This window comes from Pteropus vampyrus, unplaced genomic scaffold (genome assembly GCF_000151845.1).
Source record: "Pteropus vampyrus isolate Shadow unplaced genomic scaffold, Pvam_2.0 Scaffold553, whole genome shotgun sequence".
Lineage (NCBI taxonomy): Eukaryota > Metazoa > Chordata > Mammalia > Chiroptera > Pteropodidae > Pteropus > Pteropus vampyrus.
The window spans coordinates 698,573-724,054 of record NW_011889334.1 but is presented as its reverse complement, the minus strand read 5'-3'; the positions used below and the strand labels follow the sequence as shown (position 1 = coordinate 724,054).

The window sequence follows — 25,482 nt, the reverse complement described above, 5'->3', positions numbered from 1 at the left end:
CTCGCCCCCACCACCCTGCCCTTTCCTCATTCACCACACTCATCTTTTAGACTCACCCTTTCCCGAAAGCCATGCCCAACTCAACTCCTGCTGTTCAAGATGGGTTATGCCCCCCTCCTCTCACACCTTCCCTAAAACCCAGGTCAAACCCTTATTTCAGCACCCATCACCCCGTGCTGTAATTTCCTCTTCATGTCTCTGTCTCTTCCCATGAACTCCTTCAGACAAGAAACAAGTTTTTTTCTTTTTATTTTCATATCACCAATGGCTACCATACTGCTTCATTCACAATTAGCACACAATAAATGTTTCTTGAGGATATGAGTAAACAAACCATAATATTTTGGAAGAAAATAAGATGAAGAGAGGTGAGATGCCCTGCTTAAGATCACACAATTGGTTGGTCTAGAACCCAGGTCTTCTGTCTATGAATTCAGTATTCCTTCCTCTACACAGTTACTTCCGTGCATGGTGGGGATGGTGGTGAGAAAAGCTGGTAGTGGCCCAAGTCCTGGGACATCCTATCTACTGAGCATTGAGGAAAGGATTTGATCAGAAGATTAAAGGTCATCTCACCTTGTCCCTTGTTAAAGTCCTGACTATACTATATCATCTAAAGCAATAATTTCTGTTTCAAGTCTTCCAGGTGACTCAGCCAGAGGTCAAATCCATACAGTCATCTCTTTGAGCCCTGTACTTAAAGGAGGGTAACTTGATCCTCTCAGGAGCTCAGGAGGAAACTGGACCCTCGACCCCAGAGCCCAAAGAAGGGGAAGACCTTCCGAGTGAAGGAGGCAGTGAAGGTGTAGATGTGTTCCTGGGTGACAGCGTTGACAAAGGTCACCCAGCCCACCTCGTAGTCAAGAGACACCCGCAGCTTCCTGGGCTGCTCCTCCAGGGCCAGCCGTGTGGGGAAGGAGCCCAGGGCAGAGACAAAGCCCCAAGCCAGCCTCATGGCCCACACCCCCTCCTCTGGCCGCAGCCGAAGCTCCCCCTTCCGCCGTACGTCCTCACTGGCCACACCCACAGTGCAGCTGCCCCCGTGGGCCAAATCTACACTCACCACCCATGTGTGTCTTCCCCTTGTGAAACCATGGTGGGCCAGGACACAGGTGGCCCGGTCAAAACGCTGGGGGCTGTCTGGTGAGTTCTGCCATTTGTAGGAGAATCGAACCTGCTGGCGGTTCTCAGACAAGAGGAGCTTGGGGTGGGAAGTCTGGGGATCTAGAGAGATGTGAGCTGTGGGGGAAACCAAAAGGGAAATAGATGTCAGCAGACATGTTATCTCCTTCACGAAAGACCTAAAAAGTCCCCTAGGCACCCACCTATTAGTGCTATTATTGCCACAACGTGTATGGTATCTATGCAGACCAACACCCAGGAACTTGTTAAAAATAGGCTCTAAGGCTTCACCCCAGACCACCCAAAAGGGAATTGCATTTTTAGAAGGATCTGCAGGTGACTGGTATGCATGTTAAAGCCTGAACAGCCTGCCGCAGAGGACATGTCATTTTCCATATGCATGCTCCCCTTGGTTCTATTGGGTCTCTGGAAGTAGTTCTGCTCCCCGCAAGCTGGTCGACTCCCAAAGCTGGGCACACCTGCTCTGATCTCCTGCTGCTGACACATGACGGTCTCCTCCTCCCATATTTTGGATCTGGGGGGATGGAGACATTCTCCTCTCAGTCCATACTTCATAGTTCTTCCCAGGGCACCTATGACTCAGGTCTTTGTTCCTGGCAGGTTCTCCCACTCGCCCATGGGTTATTCATTCTGCCTCAGTAATTCTAAAACCGTCAGGGTCTGAGGGCCACTTTTTAACATAAAAACTTCTGCAGACTTCCACATATTGTTACTCTTAGTATCCATAAATTGAGACAAATTGATAAATTCAGATATGTCCATGGGTAAGAGAGTCCCTTCCTAAACTGTGACTTCTCAGGGTCTTTGGCTGATAGACTGTGAGCAACAGCCTTGAGTGGGGTCCTTTCTGTTCATTTCTTTCTCACCCACAGGCTGCTCTCCTTCTGTCATCTATGAAAGGACACCTGCAAGGGAGTAGGGCCTCCAGTCAGTTCTAAGAACGTGATCAAAGTTCTCATCTAGAAAGCCTTTCCTGATAGAACTTGTCCCATTTTAATTTAATCTTTCTACTCCCCTCATCATGTGTAGGTGAGAATATGAGCTTCATGCCAGGTGTGTGGTTTGTGTATGCTTTCTTCATGGTTCTTCCACAAGTCTTTGTAAGGTAATGACATGTGTGTATACTTATGTGTGTGTGTGTGCGTATTTTTTTCCTTTTCAATTTAGATTCTTCTCTCCCTCCTACCCAGACGTAGGATGCTTACCTGGTTCATAGTCCAACTCGAAGCAAAGTTTTTCTGTAAAGAGGAAATAAAACAGGATGAGACTTCATTAGTCTCACAGAACTACAGAACACTTAATGAGAAAACTAAGGCCCAGAGAAGGAAAGAAACAAAGAAAATAACGGAAGCTGAAATCTTCTAGACCAATGGTTCTAAACTTGAGCTTGCAGCAGAGTCCCCTGGAGCACGCGTGTTTCTGATTCAGTTGACTCGGGGTCAGACTGAGAATGTGCATTTCTAACAAGTTCCCACGGTCTGCAGCTGCTGGTTGAGAGCCCCACTTTGAGACGCATTCCCCTAGTCCTGAAGAGGCAGAGACCACGTCTGCCTTGCTCATCTCTGTATCCTCAGTTTTCCATGCAGAGCCCAGCACATAGTAAATGCTCAAGAAATGTCTACTTAATGAATGGATAAGTGGGTTAATTTATTTCTTGTTCAGCTCAGAAATTTGGAGAATAGTCTTTGATTAGAGTAAAATTTCTTTCATTGCCAGGTCACTGGGAGTATTGCAGGGAGTGAATTTGTGGGGAAAATTCCTCTAGGGTGACACTTTTGTAGGTGGGTCATTTAGAAATAGGTGGCATCATTCATGATGTCACATGTGTGGAAAAGTAGGTGTTGGCAGAGAGCCACATTCTTGACTCTCGGTGCAAATCCTCCACACCCTCTCTTACCACCACTCCCTGTTCCAGAAAAGGGCGGCACAGAACCAGACGAATGAGAGGGAAGTGAGGGAAGCCAACTACCATGGGGCAAAGAGAAATATTGTTGCTGGTTAGTAATTAACAGTGTTTATCATCAAAAACTTATGTACTACAAATGCTTTTATGGGTTTTTTTAATTATTGAGAATGATAGCTTTTATTAATCATTATCTTATTGCTTAATGCAATTAATCAGATTTATTTAATTGCTTTCCAAATCAGTTAAATTTTTTTCCCAGAAATCTTCACTTTTATTATTTCTCTTCATTGTCACATCATCCTGATTTTATGAATATCTACAAATAAGGAAACGAAGGCACTGAAAGGGTACAAACCTTGCCAGAAGTGACAAAAGCATGGGCAGTGGAGCATGGGGGCCATCTCTAAAGCCAAGCTTCATGGTCCCCTGTGCTGTGTAAAGGCCTGGGGTGTGCTTACCCAGAAACGTCTTCATCTCCCTCTGCAGTGGGAGGGCCTGCTGGGGGAAGTCCCGAATTCTCTGGCCCAGCTCAGGGGACACAGCCTCTGGTTTCCGGCACTTTCTGGTTTCACATCTAGGGACACAGAAATAGTGGAGTCTGGGAATTCTCCTCCTTAGTGAAACCTCCAGACTCAGCCAGTTGCCTTTGTCTAATTGGGCATGGAGGTGCCAATTCCCATAGGAAGACATACTTCCTCTCGGATGGACCCCACTGCCCGATCTTGGGCATGCATATCTACTGCTGTACATGTGGATGCACTTGAATATGTGAAAGTGTACATGTGAATTTTTATCCTTAATGTGAGAATGTTGTATATTTGTATGGCACTAATTGGGCTTGTGTGCATATGTACGTATGTGGGAAAAGAGAAGAGAAGAATTGTATCACTTACCTTATTAGAGTACTTCGGATATCCTAGGAAAAGAGAGAGAGAGAGAGAGAGAGAGAGAGATTGAGAAACAGTGATTCAGTTTCAACTTTCCTTCTCTCACTTTTCTTTTAATTAGAAAAGACAAAATACCATATTCTTATCTGTGGATAGAAAAGGGATACCAGATCCATAGAGTCACACGGTTTTAGAATTTTATGAGGCTTTCAAGATCAAAGAGCCCAACCGCTTATTTTTATTGATCCAGGTAGTGAAGTGGCCTACTCTGCTGTTAGAAGCAAAGGCAAGTCCCACTCCAATGTCTCCTGTTTCTCAGTCCTGAGTGTGTCCCCCTAAATCATGCTACCTTTCTGATTCCTTGTTGGGACCTCAATATCTCTCCTCCAGTGTGAGGAAGTGAAATAAACCAGGAAGAACTAACTAATTGGTAGGCAGTGGCACAGAAAATAGTTTGCCTTGGAAGTAACACCTGACATTTGTTTGCGTAGTACTTGATGCTTTTCAAAGTGCTACTTTCACTTTCATTAATTGTTGGAACCTCACCTGTGAGGTAGGTAAGAAAATTATCTTCCCTATTTGATGGATGGTAGAATGGAGAGACCAAGACCACAGAGCAACATGATCAAGAACTTTTGGGGAAGCCAGGACTAGAATTCAGAACTTCCTGTCCTGTGACCCATCTTCCACTGGGGATGCAGAGATGTATGAGTGAAGGAGACATGGCTTAGACATAGTGAAAATGCAAAAATATATATATATATATATATCACAGGCAAGGTGAGCAGGGGCAGGTCTCACCGTCAGGAGCTCCCTTGCTGGCCTCTCATTCTTTTCCTCCAGTTCTGTGATCAAGGAGCTGAACCGGCAGATCTCCCCAGCGACCAGGACATCAAACTCATCCCGTTGCTTCAAGATGTCCCCATCCAGCCTCTCCAACTGGGCTAAGAGGATGCTCTGTTGCTCCTCCAGGAACTGGCTCAGATATGCAAACTCAGAAATCACTTTTTGTCTCTTTGTGGCCACCTGAGTCTGAGGGGACCAAGAGAAGGCCAGCAGGAAGTTATTTCTCCTCCTTTTCCTTTTTCTTCTTTTTCCTTAATTCACTCCCATCTCTCTCCTGGCCCAAATCCACATCCTACAAGGTTTGGTGGTAAAATCAGAGCTCCCGGCCCCACCTCCAGGTACCCAGACAGACTTGGAACTGCAACATGGTTTCCTTTCCACCTGCTACGGGTTTCTGGGAGCATAGCCTCAGCACCATCTGCTGGAGTTTCTAAAAGGGTAGGCTGAGAGGAGGCTTTCACCTTTTACACACTATATGCACAACATTACAGGCACAATCTCATTTTAATCTTTACAGAAATTTAATCTCTACATCACAGAAAAATAAACAGGGCAGAGAGTTGCTTGAAGTCATAAAAGCTGGTTAGTGTTGGGATCAGGATTCAAAGTCAGATGGCTTCAAAGCCCTATATGCTGCAGTGCCTCAGTTTCAGGGAACCGCGGGCCCCTGAGAAAAGGGAGGGGCTGCGGAAGGGATGATGACCTACCAGGAGGACTTGTATCCTTTGACTTTCTCTTGACTGGATTTCTTGAACCTCCTCTCTCTCTTTCCTTAGACACTCAAGACACTTCTGTATTTGTTCCTGGAGAGAAGGAACATAAAATATATCAGAGGGAAACAATGATTTGCTAAGGGTGGTCATCTCATCCAATCTTCTGCCTCCAGAAATGGAATGACCCAAGGGAAGGCGTCGCTCCCTTAGCTGACAGCGCCTGGGCCTTAATTGTCCTTCACAGCTTCTCTCTTTGGGTCATTTTCCTCTTGCTCCTGTTCTTCAAGAATTCTGATCAGGACTTTCCCCATTTATCCTGTGCTATCATAGGCTGTGACTTGGTGTTCCCACTTGAGCCTTTCTTTCTTCATGTGAAACACCCTAATTTCTTTTTTCCCCATTTATCCTGTGCTATCATAGGCTGTGACTTGGTGTTCCCACTTGAGCCTTTCTTTCTTCATGTGAAACACCCTAATTTCTTTTGCCTTTGGTAAATGGCATCTGGGATCTGTCTTGAGCTTGATATGCCTTCTTTGAAATTATTACAACTTTCTCACATGTCCCAAAGGGAACACATCCAAATAACCCTCTCCTGTGAATGGAATCAATTTCCTGTGAATGATTCTGAATGGGAGAAGAAACTTGGATAATGCAAAAATAACTGATGAACTATTCTAAAGTTGCCGGCTCTAGAGTAGAGTGAGGAGGAGGCAAACACATGCAAATGCTCATATAGGTAAATTTAGAAGTACATATAGAATTCTCATCATCAAATGTTAATTAACTAATTGACACATACACACACTTGTGCTAAAACACAATATATAAACAGCTAAAACCAGCACTCATTTAATGACGGACAAAATTACACGCCACATATATTTAGTTAACCTGCATATGTGTAAACAATGTGTAAGCACCAATTTATTCACAAATATGAGCACTCAAACAGTTACATTTACACACTCAAATAATCAGACCTCCCCCAAACACACCACATGCACTGGTAAATATGCAAACACTAATAAGTATACACACCTTTTGTGCAATCATTCCCTCAAATACAAACTCAGACATCCTCAGACATTTCTGACTGATCCATTGCGCAGACACACACACTCACATTTTGATCACTCATCTATTCAACAAATATTCGTTGAGTTCTTATTATGTAATGGCCATAAGTAAACCACAAGGAACATGCTTAAAATTTAAACACGTGATTTACCATGACTGAGTATATTGCCTGGGTGATGATAGAAGTAAGGAGATAGAATTTGACTTCATAGTAGCCCAAATAATCCACAGCTCTGCTCTAACTCTCTTAATCCAGACCCATCCTGGGAATGCCCAGTTTGCCCTCTCCTACCCTGTAGGGACCTGCTGCATCCTCCAGAAAGCGTACAGTGTGGGTTCGGTGCTCCCAGGCCTCCCGGCACACCACGCACAACTGCATCTCATCATCCTCACAAAAGAAGTAGATTTTCTCCTGGTGCTCGTGGCAGGTGTCCTCTTCTGAGCCCGGCCTGGACACCAGCTTGAGGCGCTCTATGTTCTCTACCACGCTGGCCAGCTGCCAATTGGGCCGGAAGCTCCCTGGACGGAAAGGCTCCTTGCAAAGTGGGCAGGTGGGAGGCTCCTCAGGGTCTGGGCCCGGGATCTCACAGTAACGGGTGAGGCAGCCACGGCAGAAATTGTGGCCACAGTCAATGGTGACTGGCTCCCTCAGGGATCCTTGGCAGATGGGGCAGTTGACCTCATCTGCCAGGCTGGTCACAGAGGCGACCGAAGCCATGATGCTGCTGCACTTTGGCTTCCTCAAGGTCACTCTCTCTGCTTGGATGAGAAAAAAGGGCTAGGAGAACAGTGAGGACACACACTCACACACCCACATGTGCACACAGTCAGAAACAGGTACATCTTAAATACACACTGACAGCGTCGTGGATACACACACACATGCATGCGCGCAAACACAAAGGCAAGGCACCACTTGCATCTCTGGTGGCCAGGGCTCTGCTGTCCTCTTTCCAAAGGAACAGATACACACCCCCCAATGTCAGGGACAGAGAAATAACAGAAGAGGGGGAGGAAGAAGAGGAGGAAGAAGGGATCACAGCATTCCAGAGATGGCCTTAGTTACTCTCTGGACCAGTATCCATGACCTGAGACTTGCAGCTCCTTCCGGTCCATCCAGAGACACTCACAGCAGAAGGAAAGTGGTGGCATCTTGACCCTCTACAGTTGAAAGGGATCGTTCTTCTTTTGGGAGGCAGGAAGAAGACTGAGTCACAGAGCAGTGATGCCACCCCAGCCTCCCTGCAATATGACTAGCTGTCTCCAGAGCGATTGGAGGTATCAGCCAGCCCAGGAGAGTGTGGGGACCCAGATAAGGTGGTTGTGCCCGAGAGAACACGGTACAGGCAACTTCACTGGTGATGCCTCAAATGGCCTGCCACAGAGTTCCAGAGGGGTTGGCAAATACCCTGTGTGGGGAGGAGGAAGAAAAATAGCAACAGCCAGCCTTTATTTATGATGACTGTATTCCTCACACTGAAACATAGGATCTTATTTCTTCCTCCTGTCTGTTCTGTGACATCAGTGCCATTAGGATATTAGCTGAGCTCTCGGCCAGGTTATTTAGCTTGCCCAAGGCACACAAGTAGGAAGATGGGCAGCCATAATTTGCACTCAGATCTCAGCCAGGTTATTTAGCTTGCCCAAGGCACACAAGTAGGAGGATAGGCAGCCATAATTTGCACTCAGATCTGAGTCTCAGAGTCATGCTGTCAAATAGAAATACAGCATGAGCCACATATGCAATTTAAAATTTCCTAGTAGCCAAATTAAAAAGTAAAAAGTAAAAACAATTTTAATATTTTATTTAGCCTCAAATATTATTATATTAACATTAATATCATATCACTTAACATGTAATCAGTATAAAAATTAGTGATGAGATATTTCACTTTCACTGGTGCTGTCTTTGAAATCTGGAGTGTATTTACACTGGCTACTTCTAAATGCTTAGCAGCCACGTGTGGCTGGGGCTCATGTGTTGAACAGCGAAGCTCCAAGGGCTGCACTCTTGGGCTGAGGTGGTAGGAGCAGGTAGGGTGGGAAGGGAAGGTGATGTACAAAATAGCTGAAGTGCAAAGGGAGCAAGACAGGGTGGAAGTCTGACCATCAAAGAGGGAATGGAAGGAATTTTTCCTTGGTTATAATTACAGTTCAGGTGAATGGATGAAGAACCATGACTGTTTGATCATTGTCTTGGCTTGAAGTTCGGGAAAAGCCCAGGGCTGGAAGCTGGCAAACTTGGATTAACCCCCCCTCTTCGGCTTTCTAGCTCTGTGACCTAGGGGAAGTCATTTTGTCTTTCAGTTTACATTTCTTTCTCTGTAAAAGGAAGGTAATCATACTTTTCCCCAAAGGTTGTCATCAGATTGGATATAATATAAAAATACTAAATGTCAGACAAATGTGGTTAAATTTGTTTATCTCATTGACTCATCGAGTTTTCTAAATTTTTTCAACATGAATCACTTGTATTATAATCCTTTGCCTTCTCCTACCTGCAGTTAAAAATGAAAATTGAAGTACAATGTTGCCAAAACTCCAGTGAGGACACTGATGTTGGAGGGTGGTGGGGTTAGGAGTTTAGAGGATATAAGGTGAGTCAGGAAAAGGGGGGCAGAGGAAGGGGTCCATGAGCCGTCGCCACTAGTGAACCTGCAACATCTGAACAGAGCCCCCAGAGTCCCGGGAGTCGCCACCCACTCCGGCTAACTTTGCTGCTGTGGGCGTGCCTCAAAGCCAGCAGTGTATGGCTCCCGCCTGCTCAGTCGAATAGAAAGCAGTGTCATCTTCTCAATCTTCCCACCCCACTGTCACTAAGGAAGGGATTCCAGGAAACCCCATCTCCCTGTGACCTCATGACATGTTCTGCTCCCCAACCCAGGAACCTCAAAGTCCAAAAGTCTGTCCAGGCCGCTGCTGGGAAATGCTGGGTAATTCGACATGCCTTGGAGTTTGGACCCACTTTGCTGATGGGTGGTAGCCAGGGTTCTGGGAAACACAAGAGGTGGGGCCAGGTGGATTCTCTGCCTGGACATTACTGCCTTCCTTTCTCTTGGCCTCCTACTCTTGTCCCTCTGTGACTCATGTGAAAGTGACTCAGTTTCAGAGAAAGAAAATTTATGTGGCCTGAGGCAGAGGTCTGAGTGAAAGAGCTGGGAAAGGCACTGAGATGCCCTCAACTTCCTCCCACAAGGGGGTTGCCTGTCTTGCCTGCAAGGGACCCCTGGAGGATGCAGTGACCACCTGTGGACACACCTTCTGCCGGCTGTGCCTCCCTCCACCCTCCCACAGGGGGGCCCAGCCTTCCAGCAGGGTTCTGCTCTGTCCCCTTTGCAAGGAGAAAGAGAAGACTGAGATCCTCATGGCCCCCGTGCCCCTGGGCCCTCTGGGGGAGACGTACTGCAAGGAACATGGTGAGAAGATTTACTTCTTCTGTGAGAATGATGCCGAGTTCCTCTGTGTGTTCTGCCGAGAAGGTCCCACCCACCAGGCCCACACTGTGGGCTTCCTTGAAGATGCCATTCAGCCCTACCGGGTAAGAAGTGAGACTTTAGTTTCAGCCTGCTCGGGACAGAACATCATGGTAAGGGGATGGGGCAGGGGTCTGGATAAAGGGCAATAGCTTCCACATTACAGAATCCAAGGCTGTTGGGACACTGGAGCATTCCCAGACTTAGGGGACCATGGTTTCACTTGGATGTGCAGTCGTGATAGAACACAAAGAGTTGTAGCCATGGCTTCATCTCTGTGGAATAAAAAAGAGCCTCTGTGCAGAGCAGGATCTCCTGCAGGCTAAGGGCTGGGTGTACCTCATCTCCCGGGATGCAGACTGGGTATGGGATTTACCAAGGCCCTGACCACAGGGCTCAGAGGGAAGAGAGGGCCTGGGAAGGGCAACCTGCAAGCACTGCTTTTCTTTTTGGGAAAGGAAGGTGTGGCAGTAGCCCATCTAGTCTTGGGGACATTATCGATTCCTGTCTGCCTCTTGGATCTCTCTCTTGTCATCCAGTCACCAGGTCTGGAAGTGGTTTCTTCAGAAGCATTTCTCAAGTCTTTAACTCTGCATTATCCCCACAACTACCAATCCAGGTTCTCGATATCTGTCACCCAGACTTTGCATGGTCTCCGATGTGTTCCCTGTCTCCACTCTCACCTTTCCAATCGCCCTCCAACCTGCTTCGAGGTAGATCTTCCTAAAACACAAAGCCTATCATATCACTCCCCTATTCATAATCCTTCCATGGATTCCTAGTGCCCAAAGAAGGCCCAAAGTTTTTAGGAAGGCACCCAAAGCCATTTGCAGTCAGGATCCTGCTACTTGTTCAGTATTATTTCTCAGCCACCCTTCCCAAGGCACCATGTGTTCAGCCAGACTGACCTGTACATACCTGCTGTTTTCTGAATTCCTTGTTTCTAATACTTTTCACATGTAGTTCTTTCCTCCGAGAATGCTCTCCTCTTCCCTCACTATTTTTTTTTTATCATTTTAACAGTTTTTAAATGTACAGTTCAGAGGCTTTAAGTCCTCTCCTCCCCTTCTCTTACCCAACTGGAAATTTATCTTTCAAGGCCACTGTAAATGTTTTCTGCTTTCTGAAATCCTTCCCTTGTCCCTATAGGCAGAATTGTCCCTCCTCTGCATTCCCAGCTCTCTGTGTGCCCACCTCGATTATTGTATTTGTTTATTTGTATTTTAATCATTCACGACTGATTCCTTCCATATATAGTGATCTCTTTAGGGACAAGGACTGGGCTTTTTTCACCTCTGAACTCTTCAGCACTCAATGGTGTGCCAAGAACACGGTAGACGATTAATATCTGTATGTTGAATTATGAATTAAGCCACCTCTTTCACCCATTCTTTTCCCCACAGAATCGTCTCAGGAGTCGATTGGAAGCTCTGAGCATGGAGAGGGATGAGATTGAGGACATAAAGAGTCGGGAAGACCAGAAGATCCAAGTGCTTCTGGTAAGGCCACATTATTGGCCACTTTCTTCTTTGGGGGTTTTCTTAACAGACTCTGGAGAATCCTGTTGTCATCTGATAGCTATTGCCTGGCTGGAAAGAACTGGAAAATTGTTCTCATTTATCTCCCTGCATCTGCACAAGGGCATTTGGGGCCAAAAGTGTGGAATCCCAGAACCTCAGAGCTGGAAGTGGTTTTGACTCTTCTCTTCCTCCTCCTTCTCTTCCTCCTTCCCCTCCTCCTCCTCCTCCTCTTTTTTTTTTTAAGAAATCTGCATTTATTTTCATACAGGTTCATTGTTCTATAGTTTCAACATTTTTCTCTCAAAAAAACAAAAGACTCCCAAAGCTTAGAACTGGATCACTTGGCCCTTTCTCTTCTTATCTCCTCTAAGTTCAAAATGCTTGCATCTCTTAATGGCCAGCATCCTCTCAGATCTACAGTTAGGCTCAACACATTCAAACCTCAGCACAATCTTCCTTGTGGTTTTAGCTTTCTTCGAGAAAATCGGCTTTGTCCACCCTGTCCACATAGCCACTCTGCTTCCGATCATAGAGCCTCTTTTTCTGGGCATACAGGGAATCCTTGCCCTTCTTATACTGGGTCATTTTGTGAGGCTGATGCTTTCCACACTTCTTACAGAAAGTCTTTCGGGTTTTAGGCACATCGACCATCTTTGCAGAACACCATAAACTTGGCATCCACGCTCCTTGCCTTGATCTGCTCGCACCTAATAGGAAAGGTGTTTTGACATCTTCTAATCCAAGACCCATCTTATCAGTCATATTTTTACAGAACAGAAAATCGAAGTCCATGAAAGCAATGCTCCCAAGGTCACATGGCAAAGCCCAAGTTTATGATGAAATGGCTAGAACCTGGATCTCTTGACTCTTAGTACATTGTTCTTCCCATTGCAGTCTGTCTGCCTGCAGGCCAGAAGGCGGATATTAGTGTCCTCATTCTAGTCCTGACTACAAGGCTGATCCTGAAGACAGCAGGCAATGATATGGCTATATCTGGCTCCTTCCCACATCTTTTCTTGTGCTACAAAGTTATTCATGAGGAAATCTGCAGTGTGGGAATTTCTGGTACCTTGACCAAAGAGACAGAGTTTTCGGACAGAAAGATTTCTCCAGCATCCCTCAACTCCCATCAAGCTCTGTAGATAGATGGTGACCTCAATGGCTAAGACCAATGCCGCACACTATTCTGATAAGTTGTGCTGACTCTAATTACAGCTTCCTCTCACTTCAATAGCTTTCTAAGAAATAACTATAATTATCTCCATCTGCTTCTGGGGAATGTATGATGGGGTTAGGATGGTATCATAGATGTGGAAGGATTTTTGAAAAGTTCAGCATGGTTCAGAGAGCAGAATGTGGCATTATTATTAGAATCTCTAGGTAAGACAAGAGCATATAGCCCTCATCATTAGTAAGTTTATCCTGAGACGTACCTACTTCTACCATAGTGTTATCTGTGAGGATGAATCTGGAACTAGTTACTCTCTAGTCCTCTTAATCAATAGTAAGTATGTAGAAGATCATCCTGGAAGCCAGCTCTGTGAGCTTTTCCCTAACCACATTGGTCTTTCTACCCCTGGCAGACTCGGATTGAAAGCAAGAAGCAGCAAGTAGAAGCAGCCTTTGAGAAGTTGCAGCAGGAGCTGAGGAAACAGCATTGTCTCCTGCTGGCCAGGCTGACTGAGCTGGAGCGGCAAATCTGGAAGGAGAGGGACGAGTACATCTCAAAGGTTACTGAGGAGGTCACCTGGCTTGGAGTCCAGGTCAAGGAGCTGGAGGAGAAGTGTCAGCAGCCAGCAAGTGAACTTCTACAAGTGAGAGACATTCCACGACTTTCTGGGATAGGAGAGGGATTCCACAGGAAGGGGACACTATGCTGTGGGCAAAAGATACTGGAGAGAAGCAGGAAAGGAAGATTATTTCTAATGGGAGGGAGTGATGGTTATCAGGTTCTCTTGTCCCAGAGAGGTTACAGAGATGCAGACCCCAAAAGGCTGGATGACCTGCCCATGCATTGTGGTCATGTCAAGGGCTTTGGAGTCAGACAGTCTTGGGTTTGAGTGTCGGCTCTTCCAGCTGTGAGACCTTGGCCAGTCTTGTAACCTCTCTAAACATGGAGATAATAATATCACCTCCCTCACTGGGTTGCTAAGATAAAAAACAATCTATGCAAAATGTTTAGCATGGTCCCTAGCTCACAGAAAAAAAAAAAAACTCAATAAATGGAGTCTATTGTGATTATCATTTATAGTATCCTGTTTCACATCAGGTCTGGTTGATAACTCTACCATCTCTTAATTGCTGGATGCAGGACACATCCCCAAGATAAGGCTGAGACGAATGAACTGACAACAGAGTTCCAAATTAGTAAGGAAGCATGATGTAAAAGAGCAGTATCATAAGTAGGTAATTAAACAGACACAACTTTCTGCAGGAGGAAAGTTTTGATCTTCTATGTTAAGGAAGAAAGGATGTACAGAATCTCTGATGGGAAAGATGTGTGGGAATTAAGTGCATGTTCTTTTTTATTTTGTAGGATGTCAGAGTCAACCAGAGCAGGTAGGGCCCACTCCCCCATCTCATCTCCTTTATACTCGACAGGGGGACTGAAAGGGAGGGGCACACAAAAGCAAAAGTAATCAGATGCACCGTCCCATTCACTCACACATAAACAGCCCAGACTTAAAGGTTAGTGTTCTAAAGGTGCATTTTTAAACTGACTGTTTGGTATCAGGGACACACTTTTTCCCCCAGAAGTGAAGTTATAAATAAGAATTATGTTTTTAGGATAATCTGGGAAGTTCTATTTAATCCCTGAAATTATTAGTGCTTGAGTCAGTATACAACACTATCAAAAGTGTAATGCTGGGGAAATTTCTATATAGAATATGATAAATGCAGAACTTTGGAATACCAGCCTGTTCTTTTAATCATTTTTCACATTCAACTTCTCTATTTCTTCAGAATTTCAAGTGCTAGGAGGCATTATAAATATATGTTCCTTTTCTTTCTTCTCTGCTATGAGCATGAGCAGTCTGCCCTGAGGTGAGCGGAGACACAGCAACTAGGGAATGCTTGTCATATGCTGTGTACTCTTGCATGTGTAGAGAGGCTTAGCCCAGGTGTCCATGAATCAGGAAGTGTCTCTAAATATTCTTTCAGAATGTTAGAGATTTAGATCTAGGAGGGCCTGAAAGGTCTTCTAGTCTGATGAAGAAGCTGAGACCCAGAGGCAGAAATGCTTGTTCGAGGTCACACAGCAAACAATAAGCAAGAACTGAGCTGAAACCAGATCAAGGGCTTTTTCACTGTAGTATATGGTTTTTTTACACACACACACACACCACCACCACCACCAATCCCTTTTCCCTTGTAATGAACAGCACATAAATTAGAAAGAATAATTTAAGTCTGTTTTTCAAATGGTACCATACTGCCCACTTTCTGCCCCCACAGGCCCAAACATTCTCTTAAAGGACCTATTTATAATTCTTAAGTAGTTACCATTAGTTCTTCTTAGGTCAACTGAAATGTTTCTTGCTTTAGTAGCTACACATTTCTAGCAGAGATAAAGAGATGATACTCAGTCTAATTATTCACCAAAATTAGTTTGATTTTAGCCTCACTTAGTCTGTATCACCCAAACATTAGTTTTGGAAATTATACCTGATTACCGACTTGTTTGCAGGTGTGAGATGAAGACTTTTGTGAGTCCCGAGGCCATTTCTCCTGACCTTGTAAAGAATATCCGTGATCTCCACAGGAAAATAGTTATCCTCCCAGAAATGATGGGTACCTTCTCAGGTAAAGGGGAAAGGCAACGGCTTTCGTCATTTCCCATTAGTTGTCCTTCTGTCTTCCATCCATCTCCATCTTTCCTCACCTTCAAAACCTACCTCAAGATGTCTTCCCTCCCTTAAGCCTTCCCTTAGTGGTCCCACTCTGCCCAGGGGGAATCATTCCCTAAAGCATTTCCTCCTCTCCCCAATGACCGGCACTAGGACTGAGAGTCCAGGGAAGTGAAGACAGCTTCTCTCTTGTTAGACCACAGCAGAAGCTGAGCCTTCTCCCATCCCTGTCCTCAAATTGTTCCCAGAATACACTGCCATTGGAGGTACCTATAAGAAATAACATCACAGATCTTTCTGTTCTGCTTCCCTCAGAAAACTTGGTGCGTCATCTGGAAACAGATTCAGGTAAACAGCTGGGAGTTTCGAAGGCGTTCCTCTATTTATCCATTTCAATCCAAGGCAGCAAACAGAGTGATTAAATATATGAACTCTGGAGCCTAATTGCTTGGGTTTTCTGTTCCACCTCTTGCTAATTATAAGACACTGGGCAAGTCATTAAGCTTCTTTGTCTCACAGTTTCTTCGGCTATAAAATAGAAAATATAATAATACCTACTTTATAAGTAGCTGGGAGGTAAATGAATTAATACATGCAAAAAGCTTAGTATAGTACCTGGCACAGAGTGAGCGCTCAACTAATGTTAGTTACTTGTATAGATCTTATATTTATTCAAAAATATTTATCAAACCCTTGTTTCTTGCCCAGCATTGTGCTAGACTCATTGACCTGAGTAAATATTGTATTTTTAAAAAATAGCCTTTACTTTGAAATTGATGCTTAATTTAGAAACTCTTTCCATAAGCATCACCTCATTCTGCTTCTCAAATTTAATGTGCAGAAAAATCACCTAGGGTATCCTTTAAAAATAGATTCTGATTCAGTAGGTCTGGAATGGGGCCCAAGATTCTGCATTTCTAAGCTCCCAGGGAAAAGCTGCACTTTGAGTAGCAAAACCTTACAGCACAGCACCACTTACGGGTCGGTAGAAGAGCTGTCATCCTTTGCCCTCACGAACCAGAAGGGGAAAGTGAAGTACAGAGAAGCCGGGCCAATGGCAGGCTGCACAAGGCGGTGCTCTTTCTGCCTCCCTCGTACTTCCTTCCGTGCTCCAGGGGCACTTTTAGTGCTGCCAGCTCTGTTGATGGCGCGCTCTCCTCCCTCTAGGGGTCGTCATTCTGGACCCTCAGACCGCCAGCCGGAGTCTGGTGCTCTCCGAGGACAGGAAGTCAATTAGGTACACCCGGCAGAAGCAGAACCTGCCCAACAGCCCCCTGCGCTTCGAGAGTCTCCCGGCAGTGCTGGGCTCCGCGGGCTTCTCCTCGGGACGCCACCGCTGGCAAATGGAGGTGCAGCTGGGAGAGCGCGGCGGCTGCATGGTGGGGGTAGCGGGGGAGGGGGTGAAGAAGAGGGGAGAACAGGGCCTGAGCACCGACGAGGGAGTCTGGGCCGTGATCTTCTCTCACCAGCAGTGCTGGGCCAGCACCTCCCCGGGCACCGACCTGCCGCTGAACAACATTCCGCGCAGCATGGCGGTCGCCCTGGACTACGAGGCGGGGCAGGTGACCCTGCTCAACGCTGAGACCCATGCAACCATCTTCACCTTCACCGCCTCCTTCTCCGGCAAAGTCTTTCCTTTCTTCGCCGTCTGGAAAAAAGGTTCCTGCCTTACTTTGAAAGGCTAAGCCCGGAGCGTTCGAAGGGCGGCATGGCCGAGAAAGCAGCGCTCTGGGATCCAGCTCCGCCGCCAGTCAGCCGTGTGACATTGGCTGATTAATTGTGCCATGGAGAAGGGAGGTTGAGTCCGCACGGCTGTGTAGTTGTTTTTACTTTCCGTCTTTCAACTCTCTGACGCCGCGACCCTCCCACTGACGCTCCCGTCTTCCCTGCACCTCCTAGTGGAAAACCAGAGGGCTAGGCGGTGCTGAGGAGCCAGCGGGGTTTTGGAAAAAATAAGAATCTAAAATAAATTTTTCGAAGCTTCAAAATAATCATCAAGGGAAAATCCAGAACTTTGTTGGGCTTGAACTGACTTTTTATTTCGATATAAAGGCTTCTGCCTTTACAGGTACTCTTCAGCCAGCCCTGGGTAGACCTGGGACCCCTTCCTTTCTGACACCCTTCAAGTCATTTCTCTTTCTTGTAGAGAATGTCCTGACAAAGTGAATGACAGAACCAGACTTCTGCATTTCAATGCTGTTGGGGCTAAGGAAAGACTTAAAGCCAGTGGAACGTCTATGACTAAGGCACAATCCTGTTCCTTCTTTCACTCAGGACTTGCCTAATAGCAGTGGAACTAGACCCCACTGTTTAATAAAATGAGGCAGTACCCTGTCAAATATTTATTATTATTACCATTGTTATTGGACACAGACACAGGCCACACGTTAACTTTCCAAAGCAAAGTATGACTCTGTAATAATTCCCACACCACCACCACCACCATCCTTTCTGATTCTAGCTCTCTCTCAAATTTAACACATTTCCACCCTCCCAACCCAACCCCTGAAGAAATCTACCTTCATCCCTAATCCAGATTCCCTTCAGTATGAGTCAACGTACAAAATGACTTTTATGAACCCTGCTCCCAAAGTGTAGGTAGGGTCAGATGTTTTAAACTAAGACATTCTAAACACTTGTACCATATGTGAATTTTATTTCGAAATTGTAACAGGAGTCATTGTGATGTGAATATTTACTCTAATTTAACTGGGCAAAAAAAAGCCAGAGGACTTGAGATTTCTTCTGTCCTCCCCTGTGACAAGCAGAACCACCATGTTTAATCCAGAAAAAAAATGAAATTGTTTGGTAGTCCAACTTAGTAGTAATATTGCCTAATGTTTGTTATAAAAGTAGTATGTGCTCATAGTTTAAAAGAAGATTCAAATATTTCAAAGAGTATAGGTGAGAAGTCCCTCTCCCCACTCAGCACTTGCCCTTATCACATCCCACACAATTGGTATCAAATTTTGTGTATCCTGCCATTTTCGTATACAAGTGTATTTAGCTTTATTTTTTTACACGAACTTACCACAAATTCTCTTTGCAACCCCGCAAAAGACAAACTATATGCAACCTGTGTTCATTGTAACACTTGTCAAACATTAAAGAGGTCAAAAAGTTTTTTTCAAAAATACATTTTCCTTTGAAACTTGTAATAAACCTGTGAATATATAAGACTTACTTTGTTTCTCTCGTTGTGTGGTTGAGAAATCTGGCACAGCTGGTCTTTATAATCACAGAATCTACAGGTCCTGGTCCTCAGTCCTTCAGTCTGGTGACCTTTCAACCACACTCAGGCTGTTTAACTTCCTCTGCACTGAACTAGTGTTTTAGACATGTAAGGCTTTTTTGGTTGAGTGTGAAATTGAAAAAACAACCGATGTTCTTTTAACTAAAATTACATTGGCATCAACTGAAACTTTATTGAATTTGGGGAGGGTTAGGAGGATTTAGAGAAAATTGACATCGTCATCCTATCCATAAACATATTATCTCTCTGGCTATTTAAATTTAGTTTTATGTCCTTTAATGAGATTGTGAAATTTTCTCTATAGAACAATTTGGTAATATCTAGTAACATACTGTCCTTTGACTCAGTACTCCCTCTAGAGAAATGTTCACACACGTAAACAATGAAACATTTTAAATAGTTCAGTACAACTTAAATTACAGAATGGAGAATAAAGTGTAATATATTCATATTATATGTTACTACACAACAGTTTGAATGAATGAATCATAGCTACATGTATCTATATGGATAAACTTCATTAGGTAACTTAGAACACTTGTCTGTAAATCTGAAGTATTTTACGAGAAAACAAAACCTGCTCTTCATGAAGAGTACATTTTGAGGAGGCTCTGATATTTATAAGGTTTGCATTGCTATTATGTTTTAATTATAACATAGTTGGTATAGAAAAACAATGTTGATTTTAATAAGTTAATCTTGTATTCAACTATTACTAATTCTAATAGTTTGTTGATTCATGGGGTACCTGTTCTGTAGGATAATTATGAGGTTTAAATTACTTAAGATGTAATATAGTTCTGGAAACCAACTCCAATGTGGGGCAGGGGTGTATGGTTTTCCTAAACTACCACCAATTCTTTGGATATCAGCTGGGTGTCCTACAATTTAACACAATTGTGACACTATCAACCCAAAGATAGCATCGGATTCCACAAGGACTCAGTCCTATAAGACTGCTCTCCTTTTCAAATGCCACTTGTAAGTCCAGGTTGTTACCTGGGCTTTTGACTGACCAGCTATAGAGTGGAGGTCCTATGAGTCTTGGACTTCAGATGCCAGTAGCAAGTCTAGGTTGTTACCTATACATCTGACTGACTGGCTACAGAGCGGAGGTTCCTACAACCCTCTCCTTGGGTTAGATTAATTCTTTAGAGCAGCTCATAGAACTCAGGAAACCCATTTACTCACTGGACTACTGATTTATTATAAAGGATACAAATCAATAGCCAGATGAAGAGATACATAGGATGTGGACTTTAACAAAGGAGTTTCTGTCCTCATGAGTTTGGGGCCCAGCACAGTGGTATGTGGAAGTGTTACAGTTCAGCCTGGAAGCTTTAAAAACTTCCTTCTTTTGGGTTTTTAATGGAGACTTTATTACATATGCATGGTTGATTAACTCATTGGCCACTAGCAATTGATTCACCCTCTAGTCCTTCTCCCTTCCCTGGAAATCGGGGTGGGACTAAAATTTCCGCCCCAAAGTTCACCACTTGGTTTTCCTGGCAACTGGCCCCCCTCCTTAGGTGCTTTCCAAAAGTCAGTTCATTAACATAAGCTCAGCTGTGGAAAGGGGCTTGTTATGAATTATAAGAAACCCATTTCACCTAAGAGATCAATATAACAAAAGATGCTCCCATTACTCTTATCATTCAGGAAATTCTAAGGATTTGGGGAGCTGTGACCCAGGAACTGTGGATGGAGACCAGACAGAGATGAGAAATATATATTTGGTCATTCAGATGTAAATCACAATATTGCAACAATTAATTGGCTTGGTATAGTGCTTGGCATCTAGTGAGCAGTTAATGTTGATGTTTGGCCATGTTGTAACAGAGTAAAATGCTCAGTCTTTCTTTGACTATCTTGTTCAAGCCTGCTTTGTTCCCATGCCTTCAGGCTAATAGCTTCTGTTAGTCTTACACACAGACATGCTAATTGTTAAAGGAATTCTGCTTGCCACTTGAATTTTATAAAAACAGCCTCTCCCAATTTCCCTTTCCCCAGACATAAAAAAAGCCTGAACTCTGTAAGATGGATTTGAGGTATCACCAGGGCTGTCATCTTCTTAGTAGGCACCTTCTCTATCAATAAACCTCTCCTTACTCTAAACTATGATGTTTTGAGTTTTGGCCTTTCAAAGTGTAAAGCACAGATTTGTACAAGTAAAAATAGTAACAGAGTTGGGACAAATTCCCTTAGATTGAGACCTCAGGGAGGCAAGAGGCTCAGTGATTTGTCTCAGATGACTGGTCTGCAGAGTCAGAATTAAACAGGTATGAATCCCTTATATGTGCACCAAACAGAACCAATTTAGAGACAAAGAGATCCTTTTAACCATTCTTTTTCTCATGTGTTTCTTATTTCTCAAGAAGTCTGTGGTCAAAATTGAAAAGTTGGGATAAGTCCAGCTCAGCATTCTAGGGCCAAGGCCACAGAGCTCATACTCAGAACCACAGATGAAGGAGTATAGCCAGGGGGTGGCTCTGGTCATGGTCAACTTTCCTGCAACTCTAAGGATGCATGTCCACTGAATTCAAAGAGAAGAGCACCTTTATTGCCTGGGAGCCGGAGGGAGGGAGGGAGGGAGGGAGGGAGGGAGGGAGGAAGGAAGGAAGGAAGGGAGAAAGGAAGGAAGGAATGCAAATCCACAGAACAAAATAATGACACTGCTGTGTAGATTACCTTTAACTTGGGTGTGTGGGCTCTCGCGAGTGAATATTATCTTTGTAAATCCTTTCTCTCTCACCCCATTACAAAAAAGACACAAGAGCTAATTGTCCTCGTGATGACATTAAAGCCACTGCCACCAGGAATTCTGAGACTGGGCGAGTGGCCCTAAGAATTATGCGAAAGTAACAGTGAATGCAAACAAGTCAAGGTGCCTGGCCCTTGAGATGTGAAGGCCTCCTGTTTTGATCTTGGCTCAGCCAATGACTTAGATCTTGGGAAAACCATCCCATCTGTCCAGGGCATAAAGAGCATACAAGATCCCTTCAAACTCTGAGACCTTGTGACTTAATTTATATCCTCAGGGTGCTGTCCATCTAAGTGCTGTTTCTACTCAATCGTTAAGTATCATTTTGTTTCTCATAGGACTGGGGACCAGTTTCACATACTTTCTTCCAGGTCTCTTAGAAAAGCAATGACCTCATACCTTTGTGCTCCAATGAGACCTAGAGGGAAAAGGCAATCTTTTTTTTTTTTAAGAAGGCCAAGGTTTAAGAAGGCCAAGGTTTTTTTTAAGAAGGCCAAAGGCCTATTTCTCATACTAGAGCAGGTACTAGGATCACATTATCTTCCTTATTATGCTATCTTCTGGGACAAAATGATAGAGGAACTGCATATTTGTTATGGAGTTTTCGAAATTTTTGTCTTGAATCAAATTTATAGATGATGAGCATAACTCATCCTGAGCTTCACTATTTTGTAAGCTCACTATTATGTTAGAAATAACAATAACATGTTTCTGCCAGTGGCAGTATGAGTTAAGTGGTTGGCCAGAATTTTTTTGCAGTTTCACAAGAAAAAGATGAGTACACTGAATGTTCAAGGAATTTTGTTTTTACTATTTAATCCTGCATAGCTGTGAGTCAAGGAAGCAATAGCTAAAGTGTGACACCATCTAGAATGTGATGCTTCCTCAAGTACAACACCTCTTCTGCTCCAGATTCCAGGTCCCAGGGATTATGTTTATCAATCTAGAAAGGTCAGCAGATGAAGTCTTAGACCAGTAACAGGTAGAGTCACAGCCATAGTTGAGACTGGCATAGAGCCAGGTGTCTGTGAGAGTGAGGACTGTATGTTCTAAGAAAGAAAAAGTTGGGGGAAAATCACCCAGTGGCACAGAAGACAGGAGGGAAACTTTTCCTGGGAATCCCTCTGAGAAACAGAATCCCTGACCAAGTATATGGACAGTGCTTTAGTTTGTGGGGTAAAAATCTCCAAGCCAAAAAATAAACACAAAATTGGTATTGGACTGGTACTACACATCTGGGTTCCCTGGCAGAGCACTGCATACAATGCCCTCAGAAAGCCCTGCTTAAGACGAGCTCAACATAAGTTATTAAAAACACATGAAAAAAGGACTCGCTTTCCCACTGGAAAACACAAACTGGAGGAGTACAACCCCGAGACCTTCAACTATAGAACAATCAGAGAACAAAAGAGACTAAAACTAGGTATTTAAAAATGATTAAAGAACTAAATTGGAAGATAAGAAACATGAAAATCTGGTTCAAAGAATCAAGTAGAACTTCTAGATATAAAAATATGATGAATGGAAATAAAGTCTTATGGACCTGATTAAACAAATGATTAAAAGCAGATTGCAGAGTTAATGAACTCTTAGAAAATGAACCAAAATGCAGCACAGAGAGATACGGAGATGGAAAATAGAAATAAAGTTAAGAGATTTAGAAGATGGAATGTGAAGCTCTAAAATATGACAAATGTTAAGTTCCGGAAGGAAAAAAAGAAAAAAAGGGAGAAGCAATATTTTAAGACATACTATTAATTTTCCAGAACAGAAAAGAGGTACCATGCATAGATTCAAGAAACACAGTCCTGAACAGGATAAATTATGACAAATCTATCCCTAGACACAGAAACTGAACAAAACAAAGACAAAGAGAAAAATCTGAAAAGCAGACACAGAAGACAGATTACCTCCCAAGGAGCAGACATCTCGACAGCAATAATAAGGAAGTTTTCTCAAACTTCTGAAAAACATTAAACTAAATTTCCATTCTGTTAAACTGTAGCTCCAGAATGAGGATGAAATAAAATCATAGAGGAAAAAAAGGTAGTTTACCACAAATCTTTGCTGAGAGATTGACTACCATTTCCGTCTCAGGAAGAGGGGAATTAAACCCAGAAAAAAGCAGGGGAGGCAAAAAGCAGTGATAAGCATGTGAGCAAAGATAAAGAAGCATTAACTCTATAGAAAACAATAACAGTGACTAACCGGAAGCATATTAAAACAAGGTATGCACGAGATAGTTTTCAGATAAATTAAACATCAAAAATTGAAGGAAAAACAGTAGAACTTTCAGAAGATGATATAGAATATCTCCATGACCATGGGGTAATAAAGGATTTCTCAAGCAAGACCAAAAAAAGGCACTCATTACAAAGGTATGGGATCGATAAATTCTCCAGCATTAACATTAAGAGCTTCTGATTATCAAGACACCAAAAAGAGAGTGAAAAGAGATCTCAAACTAGGGGAAGACATTGGCAATACACATAACTGACAAAAGAGTAGAATCTAGAAGATATAAAGAACGAGAGTAATATCTAAAAGACAACCTGAGAGAAAAATGAACAAAAGACTTGAACAGGAACCCAAAACTACCCTATATGAAGATGGCCAAACCTTCCTTAGCAACCAGCAAAATGAAAATTTATAACCACAGTGAGAGTCTATTACTCATCAACCAGACTGGCTGATGTTTACAAGACTGACATTACCAAAAATGAAGTGTGAACTGGAACAACCCCTTTCAAAAATACTTTGGCATTACCTAGTAAAGCTGAAAATTTGCCATCCTGTAGCCCACAATTTCACTCCTGTGTACATCCTGGAGAAACTCTTGCACGTGCACACTTTAAGATAAATGCAGAAATACTCCTAGCAGCATTGTTGTAATAGCAAAAAAACTGTAAACAACACAAATGTGGAACAAAGCTATGACTAATAGTATCACATAGATGAAGCAGTGTTCTAAGTTAAAGCATTCCAAGGTCTTGTATTGTTTGGGAGGATGGAGGGACACCGATAAACTTTATTATTTGTTAATTCAAGTATAAATGTAAAATTTTATGGGTAAACAGAAAGAGATCATGTAACTTTCAAACCAGGAGAGGAGAAACAATGAAATAAAGAAAGCTTAATCAATCCAACAAAGAAAAGAAAATTTTAAAAAGCAAAGAAAAAGAATGATAAATAGTAATGACAGAAATTTATTGATCTATCACTTATCATAATAAATGTAAACAGAGTAACTCCTATTTACCAAAACTCAGGCTTCTAGACTGGAAAAAAAAAATCTAGCCATACTGTTTACAAAAGAATAAAACGATGATACTGAAAGATTAAAAACGATATGCCAGGCGGTGAAGTTGACATAACCATATCAATGTCAGAGAAAATATACTTTAATGCCCAAAGCATATATCAGGTTAGAGAAGGAAGGACACTAACTACATTCTGGTAAAAGGAACAGTTTATCTAGAAACTGTAACAATTCTGAGCTGTGGTACATCTCATTGTCAGAGTTACAAAAAAAAAACAAAAACAAAAAAACGCTGATAAACCAAGAATCGTAGCAGATTTCTCCCAGTTATTGATACTTAAAAGACAAAATATTCTAAAGAATATAGTATATTTGAACCACAAAGTAAGATCCTTCTAATAAAGACATGGCATATTTGAATAACAAAATAAAATTCATCTAATGGGCATACACAGAACCATGAACTTAGTGAAAATAGTTTTTCTGAGTACTCGTGGAACAGTTGGAAAAAAAAAGACCAAGGCCTAGGCTCAAAAGCAGAACATCGATATCACTGTCAAAGCAAAACATTGCATGCTCCCCATTTAAAATTTTTTCATTTTCTCCTTCCACGTGTTAAGTTTTTAAGCTTCTCAGCCTGCTCATTTCTCCTGTCATTAACCAAAAGAATTCCATGTTGTCTTGGGAATGTTGGTTCTCCTACATTGCAGCTGCTGGCGAAAGGAGTATCAGACAGACACAGGGAGCAAAGCTCTCTCCTGCTTGTTCTGATCAGGTGTCCAGCCAAGGGTATCAA

At 43.2% G+C, this 25,482-nt stretch overlaps 2 protein-coding genes and 1 pseudogene across 2 annotated transcripts; 1 reads left to right on the top strand and 2 right to left on the bottom strand.

Annotated features, from left to right (window-relative positions):
• Nucleotides 1–232: 232 nt before the first annotated feature.
• On the bottom strand, nt 233–9,996 carry LOC105308157 (tripartite motif-containing protein 10). Its single transcript, XM_011383997.2, has 9 exons — nt 9,976–9,996; nt 9,461–9,563; nt 6,865–7,814; nt 5,490–5,585; nt 4,738–4,968; nt 3,943–3,965; nt 3,508–3,623; nt 2,349–2,381; nt 233–1,239 (listed from the first exon to the last, which is right to left on the bottom strand). The coding sequence occupies exons 3-9, from the start codon at nt 7,288–7,290 to the stop codon at nt 722–724; spliced, it is 1,443 nt and encodes a 480-aa protein (XP_011382299.1). The 5' UTR covers nt 7,291–7,814; nt 9,461–9,563; nt 9,976–9,996; the 3' UTR covers nt 233–721.
• Nucleotides 9,557–18,596, top strand: TRIM15 (tripartite motif containing 15). Its single transcript, XM_011383999.2, has 7 exons — nt 9,557–10,110; nt 11,449–11,544; nt 13,149–13,379; nt 14,102–14,124; nt 15,254–15,369; nt 15,729–15,761; nt 16,581–18,596. The coding sequence occupies exons 1-7, from the start codon at nt 9,745–9,747 to the stop codon at nt 17,096–17,098; spliced, it is 1,383 nt and encodes a 460-aa protein (XP_011382301.1). The 5' UTR covers nt 9,557–9,744; the 3' UTR covers nt 17,099–18,596.
• Nucleotides 11,834–12,246, bottom strand: LOC105308158 (annotated as a pseudogene).
• Nucleotides 18,597–25,482: the final 6,886 nt, after the last annotated feature.